This window comes from Natator depressus, chromosome 7, assembly GCF_965152275.1.
Source record: "Natator depressus isolate rNatDep1 chromosome 7, rNatDep2.hap1, whole genome shotgun sequence".
Classification (NCBI taxonomy): Eukaryota; Metazoa; Chordata; order Testudines; family Cheloniidae; genus Natator; species Natator depressus.
In genome coordinates this window covers 103,232,480-103,253,639 of record NC_134240.1, presented here as the reverse complement: position 1 = coordinate 103,253,639, position 21,160 = coordinate 103,232,480, and the positions used below count along the sequence as shown (strand labels likewise).

Sequence of the window (21,160 nt, the reverse complement as noted above, 5' to 3'; positions counted from 1 at the left end):
AAACAGAACAGAAATGGGCAGGCTGCGATAAATGGGAAGGGTGCTGCAGATGTGGATGGAGGGCAGGGGGTACATTAGCAGAGCTGTCTGGGAAAGCTTGCAGTGCTCCAGAGTATGTTGTCCTCGCTCACACCTTTTCCAGACATTGCTTTCAGAGTCCATCATAGGCACTGACAGTCACCTGGTATTAAATCATGCCTCTTGTTAATTTTTCCACCCCTAAAAGGTTTTCCTCAAGCAAATCAGCACATGTGAAATCACACTGTGTAGTGGAAGGTCCCAGCTGTGCAACTCTCTCATTCTGGCAATCTGTTAATCTATGTAATGTGTCCACATGTTACTTGGATAGGTATACAAAAATAAATATATTACCTGGGACTAGAGTGTTGAAAGCAAACCCTGTCATCTGAGAGCTAGACTGACCAAGTAAAAACAGTCTGACCTTCTCAACCGCTTGCTGCTTGTGTCAGAAACACAACTGCATCTTGAGCACATTGTCTAATAACTTGTAGATATTCTTTTGTTTGCTGAATATAATTAGCTTTTACAAAATAATAAATGTTTGACCAACATAATGACTTAGCCGTAATTAAATTCAGAACCCGTTTGCGCAGTTTTTCTAAAGAGATGCAATAATTTTAGAGTATTGTTAGCCTATTTCAACCACTTCCTAGCAAACAGCACATTAGTGGTTTTCTAGCACTGCTAATAATATGAGACTTACCATGGGTAGCTTTAGCTGTCTGAGGCACCCAGCCTCGCCTTGAAAGTTCTTCAGAATTGGAGAAGTCACCTATGGACTGATTTTCAATCATCTTTGGTGGTACTGCAATGTATTTGTACACCAGGGACATCTTTAAATTGGTTAACCCCAAACAATAGCATATTTGCAATTAGTATTACAGTATTCAGGCTGTAAACCTAGCTTGCCCTCCTGCAACACACACACACCCACACACACACACACACACACAGCGTTACCTTGATCACTCAAGTTTACAGAACCTTATGTTACAGAGAGATCACTGGAGTGTTAGTTCAGATAAGCATTTCATTTTTTTTATTTTTTTTTTTTGTAGCTCAGAGAATGCAGTTTACTTGAAAATTCCTGTAAAAGTTTTTCTTTTTCTGAACAATTCTTGTATACTGGTATCTTTTTTTCTGTGAAAGTGAGAAAAGGAGCATATTTTAATGAGTAAAATGGAAAGAGGTCTTGTTTTTTACACTCAGGATATCTACTCAGGATGCAAATGAACTTTCTGTACAGTTTGAATTCTGGTTCGGAAAGAGGTATCTACTTGTATCATATGAAGTGAAACAAAGATAGACATATCTTTCCTTGGGCAAAACTCCCATTGAAGTTAGTGGGTGAGTATGGATAGCAGCACAGAACTGAAGACTTTATTTAATTTTTACTGGTTTCATATTTTTTGGATTTTGCCTGTTTTATTCCATTGTATTTTATAAGCTGCTGTCCCATGTGTGACCTGAGGAAATGCTTATTTGGGTGAAGAAATCCTAATAAATGAAGCTGCCATCATCATCACTATTATTATTGCACCATGACAATGTAACAGAGCAGAACTAGGAGACCAAAGCACTGAGTCATGAACTAATCTTCTACATTTTAGATAAGATATTTCTGTTAAAGTTGATACCAAAGTACAGTCTGCTTCATGCGGCCATTTCCTTTGTTTTGCAGGTTGCTTTGTCGATCTCACAAACAAAACCAAATAGCAAAGTAATATTTTTCCCCTAGCTGTATGTTGGCCTTTGTAACCTTCTGACAAATGAAATCTCAGCCAGCATGGGCTACTGAAAGAGGCTATTGCCAGCTCCTTTGTAAGGAATTCATGTACTCAGAAACTCTGAGAACTTCTGAAAAATGAACAGCAAGGAAAGCGCTCCAGGGAGCCCTAGTTCAAAAACTGAAAAATAATTTGGGACTTGTACTGACAAGTACCCACCAAATTCTTCACATCATAAATAATAAGAATCTCCATGGCTACCACACATCCGATGGGAAATGCATCTTCCCCCGTTAAGACAGTAACCCTCACTAAATAAAGTCTTGCCCTTCACAGAAGAAAATAGGGCACTGAGAGGGAAGGGAGCTGGATAACTGGGCTCTCGTCTCTTTCAAGAGGGAAGCCATTAAGAATAAAATCTATGTATTTTCTGATTCACAACTCAGCCCAACAGGTATAAAGTTGACACAGTCCCTCAGGTTAAACCCTTAGTCCCCCATCAACTGAAACTACATAGAGCCCACTCATTTTTCCAGGCCAAGAATGAATTCTGTTCTGTAGTAGTAAACTGAAATGCTCATAAACTTTATAAAATCAGAGGCCTGCAATGAAACATGGATGCTCAAACTCTTCTAAAAGCTCTTGCTGATATAGATAAAATGCTATGTAAGATACAATGCATATTTTGGCTAATTAGTTAATTATATAGACCGCCATCCATACAAGGTATCACAGAATGTTCCCCAGCCAAATCATCTGTCTATGCACATTCATGGAAGATTTGTAGGATATAATATAACACACAGGTAAGATCTGTAGAGATGGTGGGAAAGAGAGGGAAAAAAGAATATGAAGGCCAAACTTCAGGAAAAATGATAAAGCTTGGGGAAACTGTCAGAGTTAGAACATAGGATCAGTTAGAGTTGTCCCTGGCTCTGCCACTGGCCTAGTGGCTCACCTTGGGCAAGTCACTTTGCCTCTCGGTGACTCTGTTTCCCCATCTGTAAAATGGGGGTGATGATACTGATCCTTTGTAAAGTGCTTTGAGAGCTGCGGCTTGAAAACTTTCTATGTAAGAGCCCATTATTATTGCTATTTGTTATTAGAGTGAGGACTTGGTGTCATCTTCAGCCAGAGAAGAGAGATGGGGCTTTCTCATGGGATTTGAAGAGCGTCTCATGAGATTAATTAGGTGCAGAGAGGGAGTGGAGCTAATGCAGATGATAGTGGAAGCATAGGGAAAGATCTACCTCCCAGCCACAATAAAGAGAAAGTGAGTGGGGACAGTTTGGCATTTCTCCTCAGAGGAAGAATTCTGTGACCTTAGGGGGAGTAACTCCACCTCTCTGTGCCTTAGTGTTTTCTCTCCATCCTTTGTCTGTTTAGAATGTAAGTTCTTCAGGGCATGGACTGTCTCCCACTGTGTTTGTACAGTGCCTAGCGCAATGAAGCCTTATTTTGATTGGGGCCTGTAGGCCCTACCATAATACACATAATTCTAGTAACAACAGTAAAACATATTCAGAAGTAAACTAGGATGAGATTGACTTATTTATGCGCCGTAATGGAAGGACGCTAAAGAAAACTAATAGCTGCATACTGGGAAGCATGTGAGAAGGAACACCAGCTCACGCTTTCTGGTGCCATGAAAAGGCTTGCAGACGCCCTGAGACTAGAGCTACGCAAATAACAGATTTTTCAGTTTGCTGGCAATTCTAACAAATCAAAAAATTAAAATGGTTTCCGGTCAACCTGAAAACAGTTTTTTTTTTTCCAAAACGTTCAGTGAATCAAAACGTAAAACAAATCTTTTGGGTGAAATAGAAGGTTTCATTTCATTTTCAAGCTTTTGTTACATTTTTAATTTTAAAAAAATGAAAGGAAATTTGGAAACAAAATATCATTTGAAATAGAAAAATCTAAATGTTTTGTTTCAAAAATGTTAAAGCAAACATGTTTTGATATTATGCAGAGGTTGGGGGGGGGGTTTAGGGTTTTTTCAATCAAAACGATTTGGTGAATTTAGCACAAAATTGCAAAATAATTTGGTGTCACTGAAGCTGCATTTTTCGCCGAAAAAAGTTTTGGTAGAAAAATTTTGCCCACCTCTACATTAGATATGACATTTAGATTGACAGGCTGTGCCGTTATCTGGGTCTAGAGTCGCTGAGAGGCATCCTTGCTAATTATCACAATTAAGCGGGTTTGGCATTTATCGGAGAAATGACTGAGTATGTTCTACCGTAGTTCTAATGATAGACAAGTGTCATCCAACAAATATCCCAAACCTGATGTGTGCCAGTGGTAATATTATAAAGGTTTCATGGGAGTACTTCCCAGACTAATGGATAGTTGCAATGGAACAAAAACTAAACATCTGCCCTTCTCTTCATGTATTTCTGAGAAACCATCATTCGTTTTTATGTACCTGTTTATGGAACATCCACTCCCACTTTTACCAGTGTCACCCTACTGTCTCCTCTGCAGGCCTTGCGATGAGCAACACCCGGAAGTGAAGGCAGATGGGTACGTGAACAACCTCGCAGAAGCAGTGGACATTATTGTGAAACAGTTGCACAAGTGATCGTGCTGTAGAAGATACTGATTTAAAGGCACAAAGAAGTTGGACTTGACATCTGAAGCTTAGCATACAGCTCACACACCAGGCTACCTCTTCCCCCGTTTAATTAATTTCCCTCTCTTCACCTAATTTCTACACATATGCAAGTAACCATAGGCAACCAGTAATGCTAATAGTTTGTCGTTAACTGCCTGATTTTCAAAGCGTCTCATTTCTAGGTACTAAAATGAAATGCCTTAATGATAAAAACATTAAACCTAACAGGTGCTTATGACTTCCGTGAATCGTCTGGTTTTCTAGCAACTGCCCATTCCCTTGAGTGCCATGTAGCCATGCAGGAGGAAGAACAGATAAAATTAGCTGACACGAGTGGGTCTTGCGCCACTTGGGCCAGACTCTGTCCCTACCTAGGGAGCAGCGGGTTGCCCCAGCATGTGGGGAATCCCCAGGAAGCATAGGTCAGGCTCTCGGCTGCCCCTTTCTGTAGATGAGTGCAGAACTTTGTGTGTAAGATGCGTGCGCACACCAGTCCCAAGGTGAAGTTTTGGGGGAACCCCCTCATCTTGTAATGACATCCTTGATTTCCTCCTGGCTGGGTGTAACCATCTGCTCCGAGTAGCATCTTGTTCGAGATTTCTCAGCCTAGTGTGTGGGGGGCCTTGAAGCTGCTCAGGGCAGCAGTCGGGGCCTGCTATCGGTGGGATTTTCAGAAACGCGCAGCATTGGCCCAACTCCACTCCAGCTGAAGTCAAAGTACAAGGTCTAGGGGCCACTTAAGTCCTGCTTCGCATGGGTGTCCCACATTTGAACTGTCACCATCTCGTCACATTGTTTTAGTCTTCAACTGCTAAAAATAGCCTCCGATACTTAGATGTTATTTTATGGCTGCTGGATGCCAGGCTTAATGATCTGGTGTTCAGTTCCCAGATTTAAAAAGCCAAGTAATGACTTTGCCCTGCATTGCTATTGCTTGGAAATCTTACTTGTAACAGGAAGAGGGTGGTGAAATCATCTGTGAATTAAATAGCACGCTGCTGCCTACATTAACTGCTTTATATTTTGCCCTTGTGGTTTTCAGCCTTTACTAATCATTGAAGCAAATTAAATCTTGTGAATATGCTAGGACTAGTCCTGCAAGGTGCTGAGCACCCTCAGCTCCTGTTGAGGCCAGTGGGAGATTAGAGCACCCAGAACCTTGTGGGATTAGACCCTGATACATAGCACCTAAACACATGGGGCCAAATTCACCCCTGGGTGCAGCGCCATGGACTTCACAGAAGCTACACCCGGGGTGAATTCGGCCCAAAAAATTAATGCCTGGGTAAAATGAACTCTCACGTCAAAAACGCTTGTGGTTACAGAGGAGAAAAATGCTTCATAAATTAACAACAGGAAAAGGTGTGTGTGCTATAGAAAGAGATCAGACTGTGTCTGTGAATAGAGTGGGGAAGAGGGAAGGAGACATCATTCCTCATTGCATGGTCTGTATAAGGGACAACCACAATTACAATCTCTGTGCTCCACCGGCACCATCAGGGACACAGTCCAGCTAAGGGGGATGAGGCAGGACTAGAGTCATGGCACGGCCCCCTGCATCTGTCTCCAGAGTGGAGCCAGTGCACCAGGAGAGTATTCTGCACCTGCTGCAGACTGTAAAAGCAGGTGCTCTCCTCCTGTGTGCCAGGGAACTCAGGGGCAGGATGCCTCCCCGGCTCAGCCTCTGGGGCCAAGTGGCTCTCCTTCATCTGGGCTGGTGCATCTTGCACAGCCTAGCCCAGGGTTAGTGTGACATCTCTCTGGGTTCTCACTGCCCAAGATTGTGATGATGTCATTGTGGAAAGGATGATAAGGGAGTTTTCCCATGTCTGGCAGTTTATTCAGGTTTCATGTTCAGATTTCCCCCTTTTATGCGTTTGTCAAACCTTTAATTGCATTTCTCTACATATTGACAGTTGTCTGGGGCTGAAGTGGTTTAGATTTTGGAGATAAGTACAGTTATTACAAATTGAGGAATAACATGATTGACATGGGGTCTTTTGGTGGCTGTCTTCATTAGAGAACTGACTTACCGAATTAATAAACCCAAGTACTGTGATTCTGACTCTTTGTTGTTTTCAGCCAACCAAGTCGTCCTTTATGCACCTCCGGCAATTTCTTGATTCAGGAACACGTGTTTCTAAGAATAGGATTAAAGGAAGAGATCATATGTGGTGGATTCCCAACTACCTGCGCCTGCAAACTTCAGTTCGTTAAAGGGCCCTGCACACCACGTTACAGAGGTGATTCACTGCTGATGCCAGTGGTCGTCTGAATTCACTGGATGCCAGGATGATACTGTTATAGAGAATGTGGAAAAAATGCAACAGAACATCTTTGGCAAAGATAAGGACGGGAAACACACTTCAGTAGAAGTCTTGAAGCATCGAAGTTCCTGTATACAAATAGCTCGAGGCAAATAAGAAAATGAACAGCTGTTTTGCTACCTGTCAAACTGGGTGTAAAGGGCTGCCAAAAAGGACAAATTAACAGAAAGAAAATATAAGATCCTCCTCCTATCATTCCAGTAACTGCAAGTGAGAACATTATTGCATTTGGTCACATCACACTGATTGTTTCCACTCACAGTCATTTATGGGGAGATTTTTTCGAAGGTACAAAGCATGTGCTATGGGAGGGAATGTGGCTTAGTGGCTAGCGCACTGGGCTGGGACTCAGGAGAGGATGTTACAAAGGCAGGAAACATTAAGTGAACTTTACGGATGTGGAGGCAGAGGCACAGAGGGGTTAAGTGGTTTGCCCAAGGTCACACAGAGTCAGGAGCAAAACTGGGAATAGAACCCAGGACTGTTAGTCTAATTCAGCTGTGCTAACCACTAGGCCACACTGTCTCCCTTAAGCCCACATACATGGGTTCTAACCGTGGATTCTCCTCTCATTTCTCTTTACAGAGTGTTAAAGTCTCCCCAAGATCATTTCCCAGGGGAAAATTTGGGGGTTGAGAGGGGTCATCAGGATTTTGAGGCTTGCTTCTTTTACTGAAGGACTTGCAACCCAGTGTTAACATGACTGGGCCCTGAGAATGGGGTGGGAATTTTTTCTACCAGTCCTTATCAGACAGACAACTTGGGGTAAAATGAGTAAAAGCAAGTGAAGGCAATGAAGGAAATTATGAGTTAAAGAAAAAGCTAAGAGAGGGTTAAAAAATGTACACAGACTAGTGCTGGCATTTTCAATAGTAAAGCATGGTTTCAAAGCATTTCCTTTCAGCCTAGATCCACACCAAGAGAGTTTCAAACTCAAGCTTATAATAGAGGGGAGAAAATGTTGGGGTGAAAGAGCTAAAGGGAAAATGCCCTAAGTTAAGAACATATGGTTTGTAGTGTGGGATTTCCCTTCCTGTCAAAATATCCTTTGCTGGTAATGTGAAAGGGGACAACAGACCTACCAGAGAGATCTCTGCTAACAGGAGAATAGAAGGTCTCCAGAAAGCCCTGGCTACTAAAAGATAGTGGTCAGAGAAGTTAACTCAACTGTGATCAAAACTGTCCTTGTTACCAGAGGACCCAGTCCCTTTAGGGAGCCAGAGAGGAAATTTACTGTTGTGTGTCTGCTGGTTAAACAAATGCTATTGGCCTGTAGTTTTACGGAAACTCTTCCATTCCTTAGGGAGAGGGTTCTAGGGTTGTACAGATACACAGAGCTGGGAGGGGAAATTTATTTCCCATTTCCCTCTAGATAAAGCAGTACTGGCCACATTAAAATGCTTGCTGCCTCTTTTTTTCAAGAATGTGCTCGTGAGAGCAGTTTAGGTGAGATCAAAAAGAGCTGGAAGTGGAAGTCAGGAGAGTCTTGTCTCCCCTAAAAGTACAGATAGTACCTCCCAACAGCAAGTGACAGGCATGGCGTCACTCACAGATCTATTATAAAGCATCCTTGGGTATTGTCTATAAAAGATCAGTCCCTTAGGAACTCAACTGAAGGGCCTGTGAACTGCCCCTTTAAAAAAGCGGCAACCAGCCAACTAGACAGAAACCCTAATCAGTCTGTCAGTGACCCAGCTGTGAATGAGTGGGTGCAGTCAAGGACGGGAGCCTTCGGGTGCATAAGAAGCTGCACTCAGGAAATTGTGGGCCTTTTTATGGGGTAGGGAGTGTTTAGTACTGGGGGAGACAGGGCTGTTCTGCTACCCTATGGCAAATTCCCTACGTGGCCTATTATTTACAGACACTCCTCCCTTTTGGTGCAAGATAAGACTTTGTGGCATAATTTCCCAAGAGTAGTGGTAGAAACCTCATTGCTCGGGACATTTAAAACTAGCCTGGACAAACCACTAGTAAATCTGCTCCTTGGAGTGTTATGGACTGCTATATGGGAAAGGACTGTTTGATGTAACAGGTCTCTTCTAGCTCCAATTTCTATAAGCTCTTCATAGAACACACAATATGAAGCTTTAGCCAGCTGCAAACACAGTGCAGCAATGTTATCTAAAGTTCTTATAAGAACCTTAATAATGCACCAGAAAAGAACCTAGTGGTCAGTGGGGAGGCTTTTTACAGCAATGGGGGGATAAGCAGAAGGTTGGGAGTCAGGTCATCACCTTGAGAGCTATTCTGAGGTCTCCCAGTGACTTTGTTTGGCGTTGGACAAGTCACTTCGCTTTTCTTTCTCAGTTTCATCATCTATCAAAACCAGAGTAACACTTAAGTACCTGCCTCCCGGGGTGTTGTGAGGGTTAAGGAGTAGACAAAGCACTAGAAAAATGCTAACTCCTATGCTGTATTACCCACGTTGTCTATATTAACTAAAGTGGTTTGACCAAATATAACTTAGTGCTAAAATGCTGCACCACAATCTCTTCTCCACACTAGTCCCAGACCCTGTCATGAATGTCCAGGCCCTCCTTTGCCATATTGGAGAAGGTGACAAACAACAGAAGAATGAGTGAAAATAGTTAGAAAACTCTGGAGAGCCACAAACTTAGCACAGTATTGTACAAATACATGTTCAGAGACAGTGGAATGACACAGCTATTATACGGCCAGGGGTTGTGGGGGGTTCTGACTAATGTAATCACATTCAAATCAGTTCATCTGGACAAGTTAGCAAAAACAATCAAGTATGCTCTTGTTGCCTTCCAAGACTGTTTTGTGTTCATCTCCATTCAAGAGCAGTGGCTCTAAATACCAAAGAACTGGTTTAAATACTTTAAAGTTTTAGCATGTGAACAACCTGTAACAGAAAAGGTAATTAATTTAGGTAACAAACACTAATGAGGTGTTGGCAACTAACGAGTAGCAAATGCAGGGAGCTGGTGGGATTGGGGTGTCTTTGGGTGCGGGATGTGGGCAGAAGGAAAAGGTTAGTTCTCTTCCTGATACCGAAATCTGCCCCAAGCATTTCAGTTCTCCCAGATGCTGCCGTTTGCACCTTAAATCTTCAGAGTCAGTAGGGGCAGACTTACTGTAAAATACCAGCTGAGCCTTGGGCTCCACCAGTCCTCCAGCCATCACTGTAAAATATTTGATTTTAAGCTGCGTTGTGATAACCTACTGGTGTTATTGCCTCTGTAGGCTGCAACGTTTGCTGTGGACCTGAAAGTCAAGTCTTAGCAGAGGAGACTGTGAATATGCTCTGTGCATGGTCTCCATTCTTGCACTGTGGGGAGGCTATACCTTTCTGCTGGAGAAATTGCCCTGGCTATAAATGGTGCTAAAGTTTCACTGTAAGCTTATTACTGTGAAACTTTATCATGACCTTCAGAACGGGGATAGGGCTGCTTTTATAACTGAATGGTAATGCTCCTGCCATGGTCTAAATGAATATCTCTGTGTTATCTGCTGGTATTCAGGCTCACTGCATTTACAAGCAAAGTCTCACTCAGGCTTCTGGGGGAGGGGCCACTGATTTTCAGGAGAGTGAGTTACAGTTCTCTTTAACTGTGGATTAAAGAAAACAGAGTTGTGTACCACGAAGCAATCCAGATCATGATAGGAAGTGGAGCGCACAGAGCATATCTCAGATAACTCAAATAGGTGTATACTGGAGTGTGGAGTTAAAAAGATTTTTCAGCTGCATTAATCAGCTCCTCTACCTCCTCAGGAAGGCGCAGTACTACTTTATAAATAGGGCTTTTCAATCACCTTAGTTTCCTTTGCAGTATTTATTTCTATCCTCGCCTCCAATTCTCTTGGATACCACACCCTAACTACTGTAGCTACCTGAACCCTATGACCCGTATCTGTTTGATAAATTTCCCTGTGGGAGATCTACTGGAGATAGCACAGTGCATGTTGCGGTAAATGTCATGTTAAGGGCACTCCAAGTCAAATGCCTCTCTCTGCAGCCCAGCTGAATCCATGCAGCAAATATGGCTGCTGAGAAGTGCTAAGTTGAGTTTACGATTTATTGCTGAAATGGAGTCAGTGTCCACTCCCTAGATCTCTTTTTAAGCATTATTAACTTTCTTTATATCAGTCACACACTGACCCAGGGCATTACAATATTCAAACACTGCTCCATGATATCGAATATCCCACCTGCCTGTAGAATGCCTCATCTGCTAATGCCTAGTCAATATCAGAACACAAAAGGATAGGAGGGGTAGGTTGCTTGAATTCCTACTCATTTTAATTCTCTCCTCCACTTGTTTTAAGAGCTTCCTGTGAGCATTTCTTAAAAGAAATTCACAGGGTTGGTTTTCAGAGAAGCAGAGCACATGCAGTTACCACTGACTTCATTTGGAGTGCTGGGGGCTCAGCAATTCTGAAAATCAGGACCCCATATGGAAGTTGGCTTTGGTTTCAATACTAAAGAAAGCAGTTCTTTAAAACCCTAAAGATCATGCCTTTTCTCCCCTCCCCTCCCCATCTCAATATGGTAAGAAAAACTGTCCCTACTCTTCGAGTCTCTGATCAGCTGGGATTATAGGCATAAAAAACAATTTCCTTAACATCAGTAACTATTTAAAAAAAAACAACAACTTTGCTTCACACAAATGCTTACAAATCCAATCCTTCCTGAACTTTCATCTGATTACAATAGAAACTCCATGCCCACCTCTAAACAGCTTCAGAGAAAGGATGTGTCAGCTAATCATACAGAACTGGTACTGAACTGCGTCACTCACTGCCTCAGAACTTCCTCCTAACTCGGCCTTAGGTTAGCTGATGCCTGTTTTGTCTGGTTGTATGGCTGCAATTATCAGCTTGTCACTCTCAACAAATAACCTTGTAACCTTGATTTAGGACTGTGAATTAATAGGCAACTCCTAAATTCCCTTTGCTTTTTAACCATAAAATTGAGCTTGCGTCTTAGACTGGACTGGGATGCAGAAGATTTGTGTTCTAATGGGCCTCAGGCTTCTTGAGTGACCTTGGACAAGTCACTTAAATGTTCTCTGCCTCAGTTTCCCTGTTTAAGTGGGAATAATAATACATGGAAAGGGGGTGGTGAGGGTTAGTTAATTACTTCAGTGGTACTAATGAGGCCAATGCAATCAAGGTAGCCCATTTCCAACAGTTGACAAGAAGGTGTGAGTATCAGCAGAGGGAAAATTACTTTTTGTAGTGACGCATCCATTCCCAGTCTTCAGTCAGGCCTAATTTGATGGTGTCCAGTTTGCAAATTAATTCCAGTTCTGTAATTCCTCGTTGGAGTCTGTTTTTGAAGTACTTTTCCCTCCCTTGGTATTGACCCCCTTCTTGTCAACTGTTGAGAATCGGCCACTTCTCTTAATTGAATTGGCTTGTTGGCACTGACCCCCCAATTTGGTAAGGCAACTCCCATCTTTTCATGTGCTATAATATATATTCTGCTTACTATTTTTTTCACTCCATGCATCTGATGAAGTGGGTTTTAGCCCACAAAAGCTTATGCCCAAATAAAGTTGTTAGTCTCTAAGGTGCCACAAGGACTCCTCATTGTTGTAGCTATCTTTAGAAATCTCACATTGGAACCTTCTTTGCATTTTGTGAAATCGGCAGTGAAAGTGTTCTTAAAATGAGCTTCATACAACAACCTCATAAATAGGAAGCGGGCAGCATTATCTCCCGTAAATTGGCTGAACAAGAAGTAGGACTGAGGGGACTTGTAGGTGCTAAAGTTTTACACTGGTTTGTTTTTGAGTGCAGTTATGTAACAAAAAGAAATCTACATTTGTAAGTTGCATTTTCATGATAAAGAGATTGCACTACAGTACTTGTATGAAGTGAATTGAAAAATACTATTTCTTTTGTTTATCATTTTTACAGTGCAAATATTTGTAATAAAAATAATAATATAAAGTGAGCACTGTACACTTTGTATTCTGTGTTGTAACTGAAGTCAATATATTTGAAAATGTAGAAAAACATCCAAAATATTTAATAAATTTCAATTGGGATTCTATTAACAGTGCAATTAAAACTGCAATTAATCGCAATTAATTTTTTTAATCGTGATTCATTTTTTTTTAGTTAATCGTGTGAGTTAACTGCGATTAATTTACAGCCCTAATGTTGATAGATGAATTGGGCCTAGGATAAGCCCACCAATATTATTATCTGCCCCTTCAATTCAGCTGTCCAGGGAAGGTTTTGGTACTCACGCACTCACCTTCTTTTTGCATCCTGATCTCAGAATGATACAGCAACTCGACACCACAAGTGCGCAGTGAAACTAATGTTATGCTGTTGTTGCATATATGACATTTTTTTGAAGCCAGCTTGACTGGTACTAATTCCTGGTAATGGGCAACATAAACCCTCATTAAAGACAGCTATCAAAAGTGTCACAGAAACAGTGAATTATCTAGTGGCTCTAAGTAGTACAGGTCATCTACTATAAAGAAGGTTTAATTATTGCTGGCACCCAAAATATCATGAACCAAATTGTGTATGTGTTGTATATGTCATTCCATTATCCATTTGTTCTGTGCATCAATTCCTTATTTCTTTTTGCTTGACTCTCTTAAATCGTTATATAAATATGATACAAATGCACAGCAAATCAGAGGAAATATAGTATTGTACTTTAATGCTGTAAGAAAAATGAACATATATATGTTATATTAAAGTTCAGTGGGGGCAAAAAGTAAACGTGCCCTTCTAAACCCAAATATAGATAACCAATTATTATTTGAGGGGAGGTTACTAGATTCCCTTTCCTTTAAAGGAACAGACTCAATTGTTAGCTTTGTTCATCAACAGTAAATCTGTGTGTTTCTGGAAAACTACACAGAAATACTAGCCCTACCATGGCATATGTGGGTAGCACCATTACTCAAGGGTTGTGATCCATTGGCTACTGGGAGCCACATGCATGCAGTCCATGTGGAAGAGGTCAGTAGCTTCCCATCATCAAGGCTGCTCCAGAGGTTCCTGTGGAAAAGATAGAGGAGTCCCAGACTGATAAATTTCTAGTGGAATTTCTGCAGGGTTGTTAGGGCAACAGTCCACCACTTTACGTAGTCTCTGCCTCTCCCGCACTGTAGAACTGGACCTGCATGGGTGTGTCTGTGGGGTCCAGAGGAAAGAGTGAAGCTATCACAGCAGTGGTTGATCTCCAACCTCTTTCCATGTGGGACAGGAAGGAAAGTCATGTGGAGGGTCCTATTTGTGTACAGGTGTGAGGGAGATTATTTGGGATCTTGTTTTTTTCAGGCACCATGGTTATTCCCGGAGATTTAAAAGGTACTTGTTGCCTTTGGTAAGGCCCACCTAGCCTAACAACCACAGCACAAAGCTCCATGTCTTTATAGTAGCAGAGGAAGTCTTCTGTCAACACCAGTGGTACCCTGGTAATGGAGAAACACAGCAAAGCATAAACAAAGACCAGTGCTGGGCAACCGGTTATTGAACCAGGAAGCTTTATTTACATAGTAAAAGTAACAAGCAAATTCCTGAGACTGAGTTGCTCTAGTGCAATAAAGTCATTGAGAGAGTACAAATCAGCAGTCTTCTTGACTTTCAGGTGAAAGAACAGTCTTTGAACAAAGATCACACCTTCTACAAATCCAACTTTGTATACATTTACGTACATTTGCATTTGTGCAATTAACATGGAGAGACTCTTACTTCAGTTCATAGCTTTCAGAAGGCTTTTTTTGTCCGTCATCGTCTTTCAATTCTTAAACATCAAAAACAGACTCTGTAAAGCACTGCTACAATCCTAAAATGTCCTACATAAGTCCATTGTCCTGTTTATCCAAGATCTTTAAACAATGCACTTGAAACACAACTTTATTGGCCAAATAGGCTATTATGTGAGAAATTACAATCTACTCTACAAATACTTCCTTTGTGTCTCCTTTTTTCCATATGAAGATGTATTGCAATCTTTCATAGAACAACCTCAATGAGCTATACCTGCAAATACACAGCAAATTCCCTGTGAGTAAGTTACCAGTGCTAACAAGAAGGACATTATCCACTAATATACTTTTTAAAAATAATTTTATTGAATGCTGAAATTTTATTGCTGTTGATATTTTGTTGTCATCATTAAATATCTGTAGTCCAAATTGATCCATGTTCCAAATCAGTCACAGTCTATCTCCATGATGATTAGACTGTTAATTACCTAGCATATAAAATCATTTGCTCCATAGTGCCAGACTCTTGCATATGGTAGGAATTTGAAATACGGGTTATTCAAAGCATCTGTGTAATATTGGTGAAGTCCTAAAAAGCTAAGAAATCCTCACCATAGGGATCCATTGTTTTTAAGCTGGTGTCACTGCATGTCTAAGACCTTGCTGACCTTCCATCATGTTCTGAAGAGCAACACACCTTCTAATTTTACAATCAATAGGATGTCCCCACATACTATATTATAGTTCAGATTTTTTTAAATTGTTTTAATATACATATAAATCCGGAAATGTTTTACCTCTACAGGAAAAAAAATTAAAAAGTAAGGCTTTATTAACCTGAAAATCAGTACAAAAATCATACAAAACAAAAAACCAACCCTCAAAACAAAACAGAACACCACTGTGGCCTAAAATTGTTGCTAATTGTCGTTTGTGTCTATGCTAATGTGCCCATCTAAGGCCATTGCTCATTGTAGAAGCATCTTTAGTAAGGCAAACAGGTTGTGCTGCAATGTAAACTGTATGCTCCTGCTATGTTGAACACAGTTGGGTAGTGATCCATCTGGTCACTTTCCTACTGTGCATGTTTTAACATGACATAGCAGCCCTTTAAAAAAAATAAAAGCCCTTATGAATTAAAAGTTGGAGATATGTAAATACCAGAGTGCTTCAATAGCTCTAAAAGAAAACAAATAAAAAACAAGTCAGTCCAGGTTTTCACAAATCGGCATAACAAGAGATACTCTAGATAGTTCTAGAGAGATACTCTAGAAGCACTGTGGTGATGGTCCAATGCACTACATCTGTGAACCACTGCACCACTGCATCTGTGAGCTATCAGGCTTAGGAATATTGACCTCTGTGGAGCTGTAGAGGTCAGAAAGAAGGATCTGCAGCAGCGGGATACACAGTAGAGAGGCAACCTCTTGACAGAGGAGAGGGAATGGGAACAAGATTGGTGCTGTAGAAGCTGGGGCAGTACTAACAGTTCAGGAGCCATAACTGACAGTAAAGGATTTGGGAGCGTTTGCACACTGTTCGATCAGTCCAACTGGTAGCTGATTGGATGTTAATGATGTCTCAGAGCTATGCCACCAGCAGAGTTTAGGAACTATCATTTGGGGGGAAATACCAGTCATTTCACTTTCACAGGAAGACTCAAAATAGTCACTGAAGCCAAATGGTATGATGTGTGGCTATAAAAGATAAAATAGACAATAAAACATTAACAAAGTATTCTCTCATACAGTGAAGAAACCACCCTTATTAGGCAATCTTCCAGCAGAAGAGACCATCCCGGAATGAACTGAGTAGCAGTTCTTTACGAGAAGGGCACTACCCCAAAGCATCTTATTCTTGTCCGTTCCTTTAGAGCAGTGGTTCTCAACCTTTCCAGACTACTGTACCCCTTTCAGGAGTCTGATGCCTGAGCCCTGCTGCCTGGCGCTCAAGCCTGAGCGCTGCCAAGGCATGTAATTTAGCTTTCTGGGGCCCCCTGTGGCATGGGACCCCGGGCAATTGCCCTGCTTGCCACCCCCTAATACCCACCCTGCACTTGCAACCCCCCCACCCCCATCCATGCCCCCTCAGGTTGTGAAACACTGATCTAGATGAGTTGAGGTACCCCCTGGAAGACCTCTGTGTACCCCCAGGGGCACACGTACCCCTGGTTGAGACCCACTGCTTTAGAGGTTTCACGGAATAGATAGTCTGCTTTTGAGGAAACTGATATTTTGTCAGTGTGTCTTTTTTAAAAAGTGTGCACACAAAAGTGCATGTGTCCCAGGTAGTGTGGTGCATGTGTCACAGGGTGCACTTCTGAATGCAAGGGTCAGTGTGTGCGTGATCACCTTTATGCACCCACAACTTGGGCATACAAACTTCTGACTGCACACTTTCCAAACGATGTGCCTAAAGAATTTAGACAAGGTGTGTTTTCTTGATTAATGCATTGAACAAAATATTGTTTTCACAGAGCTGTGTTAATTCCCGAACAATAAAAATAAAAGCCTCGCCCATCCCCCCAAAATGATTACTTGTTTGGCTTCCGCTGTGTGCCAGCACCTTATCTAGAGAGAGAGCTGAAATTAACATTGTCACAAACAAAACACTCTATGCAATTTGACTGGACACTTTATAAAGCCACACAACTGGATGGATTCCACTGTGATACTAGATGCTACACACATCTTGAACCACTGCAGAAAAAAAGTGCAGTAACATAAGAAGATGTGGTTAAAATTCCATATCTAGGCTATTGTTCTCCTATAAGTAAAAAAGAAAAGAAAAGATTGTTTCCTCATAGACCTCTTAGCAAGTGAACAGCTTATTTTACCAAGGTAAAAGGTATGATAAATTGTATAAACTTAATGTTCACCACTTTATCGTTGCTAAAAATGGGGACAGGGAAAGGGGAAGCTTTCAGTGCTGCTACCTGGCTTTTCAACATCTTGAGAGCTTACTTTGTCAAATAATCATACTGCATTGTACATCAAACCATTTCACAGTAAAACACGCCAAACGAAAGCACGGAAAATCTGTATTTGTTAGCGGGACAGGGTTTAAACCCTCTCTGAATGTACATGTTTTATTTCTGTGATTTGGTAAATCACAGTATAAAACCAATTCTAAGTGACCAGAAAGCAATTTTCTCATCACACCTATTGCATCTACCCTAACAACATGGATGACCATTGGCAACAAGCCCTGTACAGCACAGCGAATGCTGCACCAGATGCTTTGTGCCGGCAGCGTTCTGTAGGTCAGCTCACAGTCATTATGAGTTCCATGCCAAATTTAAAACAAACTTGTGTTGTTTTTTTTAATGAACCCTTAAAAGAAAGAAAAAAAAATCACATCCCTGAAGTAAGAAGTACTGGAGAAAAGGCTGGCAAGATGAAGGTAGAAGCAGAGGAGTAATCAAAAAGGTTCTGGTGTATGAAACCTTGGACAGGCTTTCACAAGAGTTCTTCAAAAAGAGGAGGATGACTCACTTGGACTCTCCTGCAGTGATGAAGTACCTTCTGTCTTCAGCAAAACTAAATGTGAAATTCTGACCCCCCCTCAATGAAAGTCAATGAGAGTTTTGCCTCTGGGTCAGAATTTCACTCTATGTTACCTGCCAGACGTGCCCGACAAGCACAAAGGCTTTAATCAATGTACTCTTATCACACCAGACAAGGACATCTAAGAAAATCTGAGCCTGTTGGGATGTTTGTTTTGTTTTATTGTTAAGTCTCCAATTCTGATCTCACTTTATACCAGTTTTCTACTGGCTTCGCTCCACTGACTACACTGGACGTACTCAGATTGACACTGGTGTGAGAGCGAGATCAGAACAGTCACCATTAGAACTCATGTTACCTGCCAAACACTGAGTTGCCTCTTCTAAAAGCCTTTCTTTCACAAGCCCAATAGAAACCTGGACTATTTTTCCACTGGGTCTAAAAGAGAGGCTTGAAAGGAAGAACACTAAAGCAGCTGAGTCTAATAGCAATTTCTTTTGGAAACAGCAGCATTTGCTTTTATGCTAATGCCCGGCACAGCTCTAACACTGATCTGAAGTTCCCAAACACTGAGGCATGGGCCAGATCCTCAGCTGGTGTAAACAGGCATAACTCCATTGCTGTCAAAGGTAACTTACGTCAGCTGATGATCTGGCCCCAGGGGGGTTTGTTTTTATTGTGCGTTCCCTAGCCTCTGCTTTCGTTGAATTAAGGAAACTGAAAATATAAATCCTTTGCTGTGATCATGATCAAATGTCAAGCACTATGCTTGTGATTTCCCTCTAATGGCTCTGTTGATGACTGCAGGACTAAAAAGGCTTTATGACAAGGCGATATGGGATGGTTCTGTGGTTATGACTTTAGGAGTGTTGCCTAAGTAAGGACTGCAAGGTTTCAGTTATAAGATTCCCTAACTCAAACTTGAGCTGAATAATGATCTCCAGGATGAAATGTTAAACTAAGGATTCATCACCCCCTTGCAATCTCTCCTCTCCTAGTGTCTAAGGTGCAGTATGGAATCAGAAGAGGGGGTATGAATCAGTTAAAATGAAACATTCCTTATATCTTGCTGCCCAGGAAGTCCAGGCTGATGAGGGTCCCAGTGAGGCATAACATAGCCCCTCTCAGTCTGGCTCTCTGTACTAGACAGTACCTAGTCTGTGAATCAAAACCAGTACTTTATTTTCCAGTCCTTAAAAAAAAATCTAAACACAAGTATTCACTAAGAAATTGCAGTTACTACAACAGCTCCAACTTCAAGTTTACTAAAAGCTGTTGACTTAATGATGGAGGGGGGGAAATGCAGTTTGGAGAGCTCTAGAATGCTTCTTTCCAAAGCCTCATGGGCTATTTTAACCAAACTAGCTGATATCTGGCTACAGTAGTTATGTAGAATTTCAAGATTTAAAAAAAAAATTTCTCAGGATACCTGATGACATTTTGGCAAGGCTGCTTTTGTCTCCTATTGCTGATAGGACGAGAACATTGATTTGCTTTTATGCCTCAATACAGTATAACCCGAGGATTAAACCTAGGAGATTCTACTACTCCCTGTTCTTAATTCACATCCCCAAACCCTGATGCAAACAACATCCTTTAATTGTTTTCTATTTGCTCAATGTCTAATTCACCATCTAGCGGAAAGACATTCCGCCCCCCTGTCCCACTATTCTTCCATGAAGCTCTTTCATCTTCTTTTCTACTGCTCTCGTCTTCCGTGGCACAATAATCTGACTCTTCCCAAGAGGAGTCGTCTTTGCTAACTCTACATTCTTCTGCGTTTGAGTGCGGCTCTGGCACAGGGGTGCAGGCTGGTGTCCTGCCTGGCATGACATCAGAGGAAGAAGGAGATGCTGTCCATGACTTGGGGCTGTTGACACCAGGGCAGAACTGATTCTGCGGAGCACAGTCGTCTACTGTGGTGCTAAGGCTGTTAAAGGTTTGACGATTCTGCAAAGGGAACATAAAACAGGCAGATGAAACAATGGCATTCAGTTTACACAAACAAGGTCATAGAATCAGCTGAATTTAGAGAGAGGGGAAAATGTACTGCTTCCCTTAGGACATCTCCCTGCCAGAGCAAAAATGGTCTTTATTGTACACTTACCGGTGTTCCCCCCCACCCCACCATGGAAGTTTCATGACACAGACATTTTCTAAGGATTATCCCAGGGAGAAAATACCCCAGGCACTAAAGGGCTCTTTAATCTAGCAGAGAAAGGCATAACAAGAACCAGTGGCTGTAAGATAAAGCCCGTCAAATTTATAATAAAAAGAACGCCCAATTTTTTAACAGAGAGAAATTAATATTGGACCAAGCCACGACAGGATGTGGTGGATGCTCCATCTCTTTTTGTCTTCAAATCGAAACAGGATGCCTTGCCGGACGAAATGCTTTAGGCAAACTTATTGGGCTAAATACAGGAGTAAGCGGATGGAATTCTAAGGCTTGTGTTATCCAGGAAGTCAGACTAGATGATCTAAAATTCCCTTTTGGCCTCAGAGATCTATAAATGAACTCCAACAGCATTCAAAATGATTAATTGAAATGTTCCTCTTAGAGTCTTCAGAAGCCACTGCAGAGAATGCTGTTCAAGTCTCTCAAAAGATAATAATTACACTTAGTAAACCCTTTGTGAAAAAGAAAAATCCCATCAGCAAACCCATCTAGCAGACAATCTGCCTCTCTCAAGCCCTCAAAGACTTAATATGTTACTTTCCCAAAATCTGCCAGTAAGAATTAGGTACTCTTAGCAGCAGCAATTTACATGCTGGAAATCCAGGCCTACTGTTAGTTCCCTTTGCAGTAGTTCTTGCATTTCTTCCACCTTCTGTAATGTCTGCTGGATGCAAATGTAGCCACTTAGTTTTGGATACATTACACATTACCCCAGCCTGGCTGCTTTAGGACCTTGAGATCTGAGAACTCAATCAGCACAGATCCATTCAGTTGTAACTAAATGAATTAATTTTTTTAAAAGCCATTTACTGCCATTTGATGGGACATTTTGGACAAGCTGATATTACTGAAATATCATGCATAAAAGGATCACAGCTACTGAGCAAGGAGACTTCTCCCTTTCATAGGAGTGCTTGCAGTATTGCTCCTAAATACGTGCTTCTCGTTACAAATTGTTTAAATCTATGGCCAGATTCAGGAAAGCCTTTGATCTTGTAGTCTCGGTAGGCTGCACCTCTGTAGTAGGAAATGGAGAACTGGCTCCATTTTATATGGATTAGGACCCTAATTTTAAGC

At 41.5% G+C, this 21,160-nt stretch overlaps 2 protein-coding genes across 5 annotated transcripts in view; one reads left to right on the top strand and one right to left on the bottom strand.

Moving 5' to 3' along the window:
- The window catches only part of LHPP (phospholysine phosphohistidine inorganic pyrophosphate phosphatase), a 165,678-nt gene extending 156,398 nt beyond the window's left edge, over positions 1 to 9,280 (top strand). For both annotated transcript variants that reach the window (XM_074959193.1, XM_074959191.1), the window contains exons 7-8: positions 4,236 to 4,274; positions 6,448 to 9,280. In XM_074959193.1, coding sequence (XP_074815294.1) covers positions 4,236 to 4,274; positions 6,448 to 6,640 — 232 coding nt within the window. In that variant the 3' untranslated portion in view covers positions 6,641 to 9,280. The remainder of the gene's footprint in view (positions 1 to 4,235; positions 4,275 to 6,447) is intronic.
- A 7,205-nt stretch (positions 9,281 to 16,485) lies between these two features.
- FAM53B (family with sequence similarity 53 member B) overlaps positions 16,486 to 21,160 on the bottom strand; it is a 126,884-nt gene continuing 122,209 nt past the window's right edge. For all 3 annotated transcript variants that reach the window (XM_074959188.1, XM_074959189.1, XM_074959190.1), the window contains exon 5: positions 16,486 to 19,854. In XM_074959188.1, the coding sequence (XP_074815289.1) occupies positions 19,501 to 19,854 (354 nt within the window). In that variant the 3' untranslated portion in view covers positions 16,486 to 19,500. The remainder of the gene's footprint in view (positions 19,855 to 21,160) is intronic.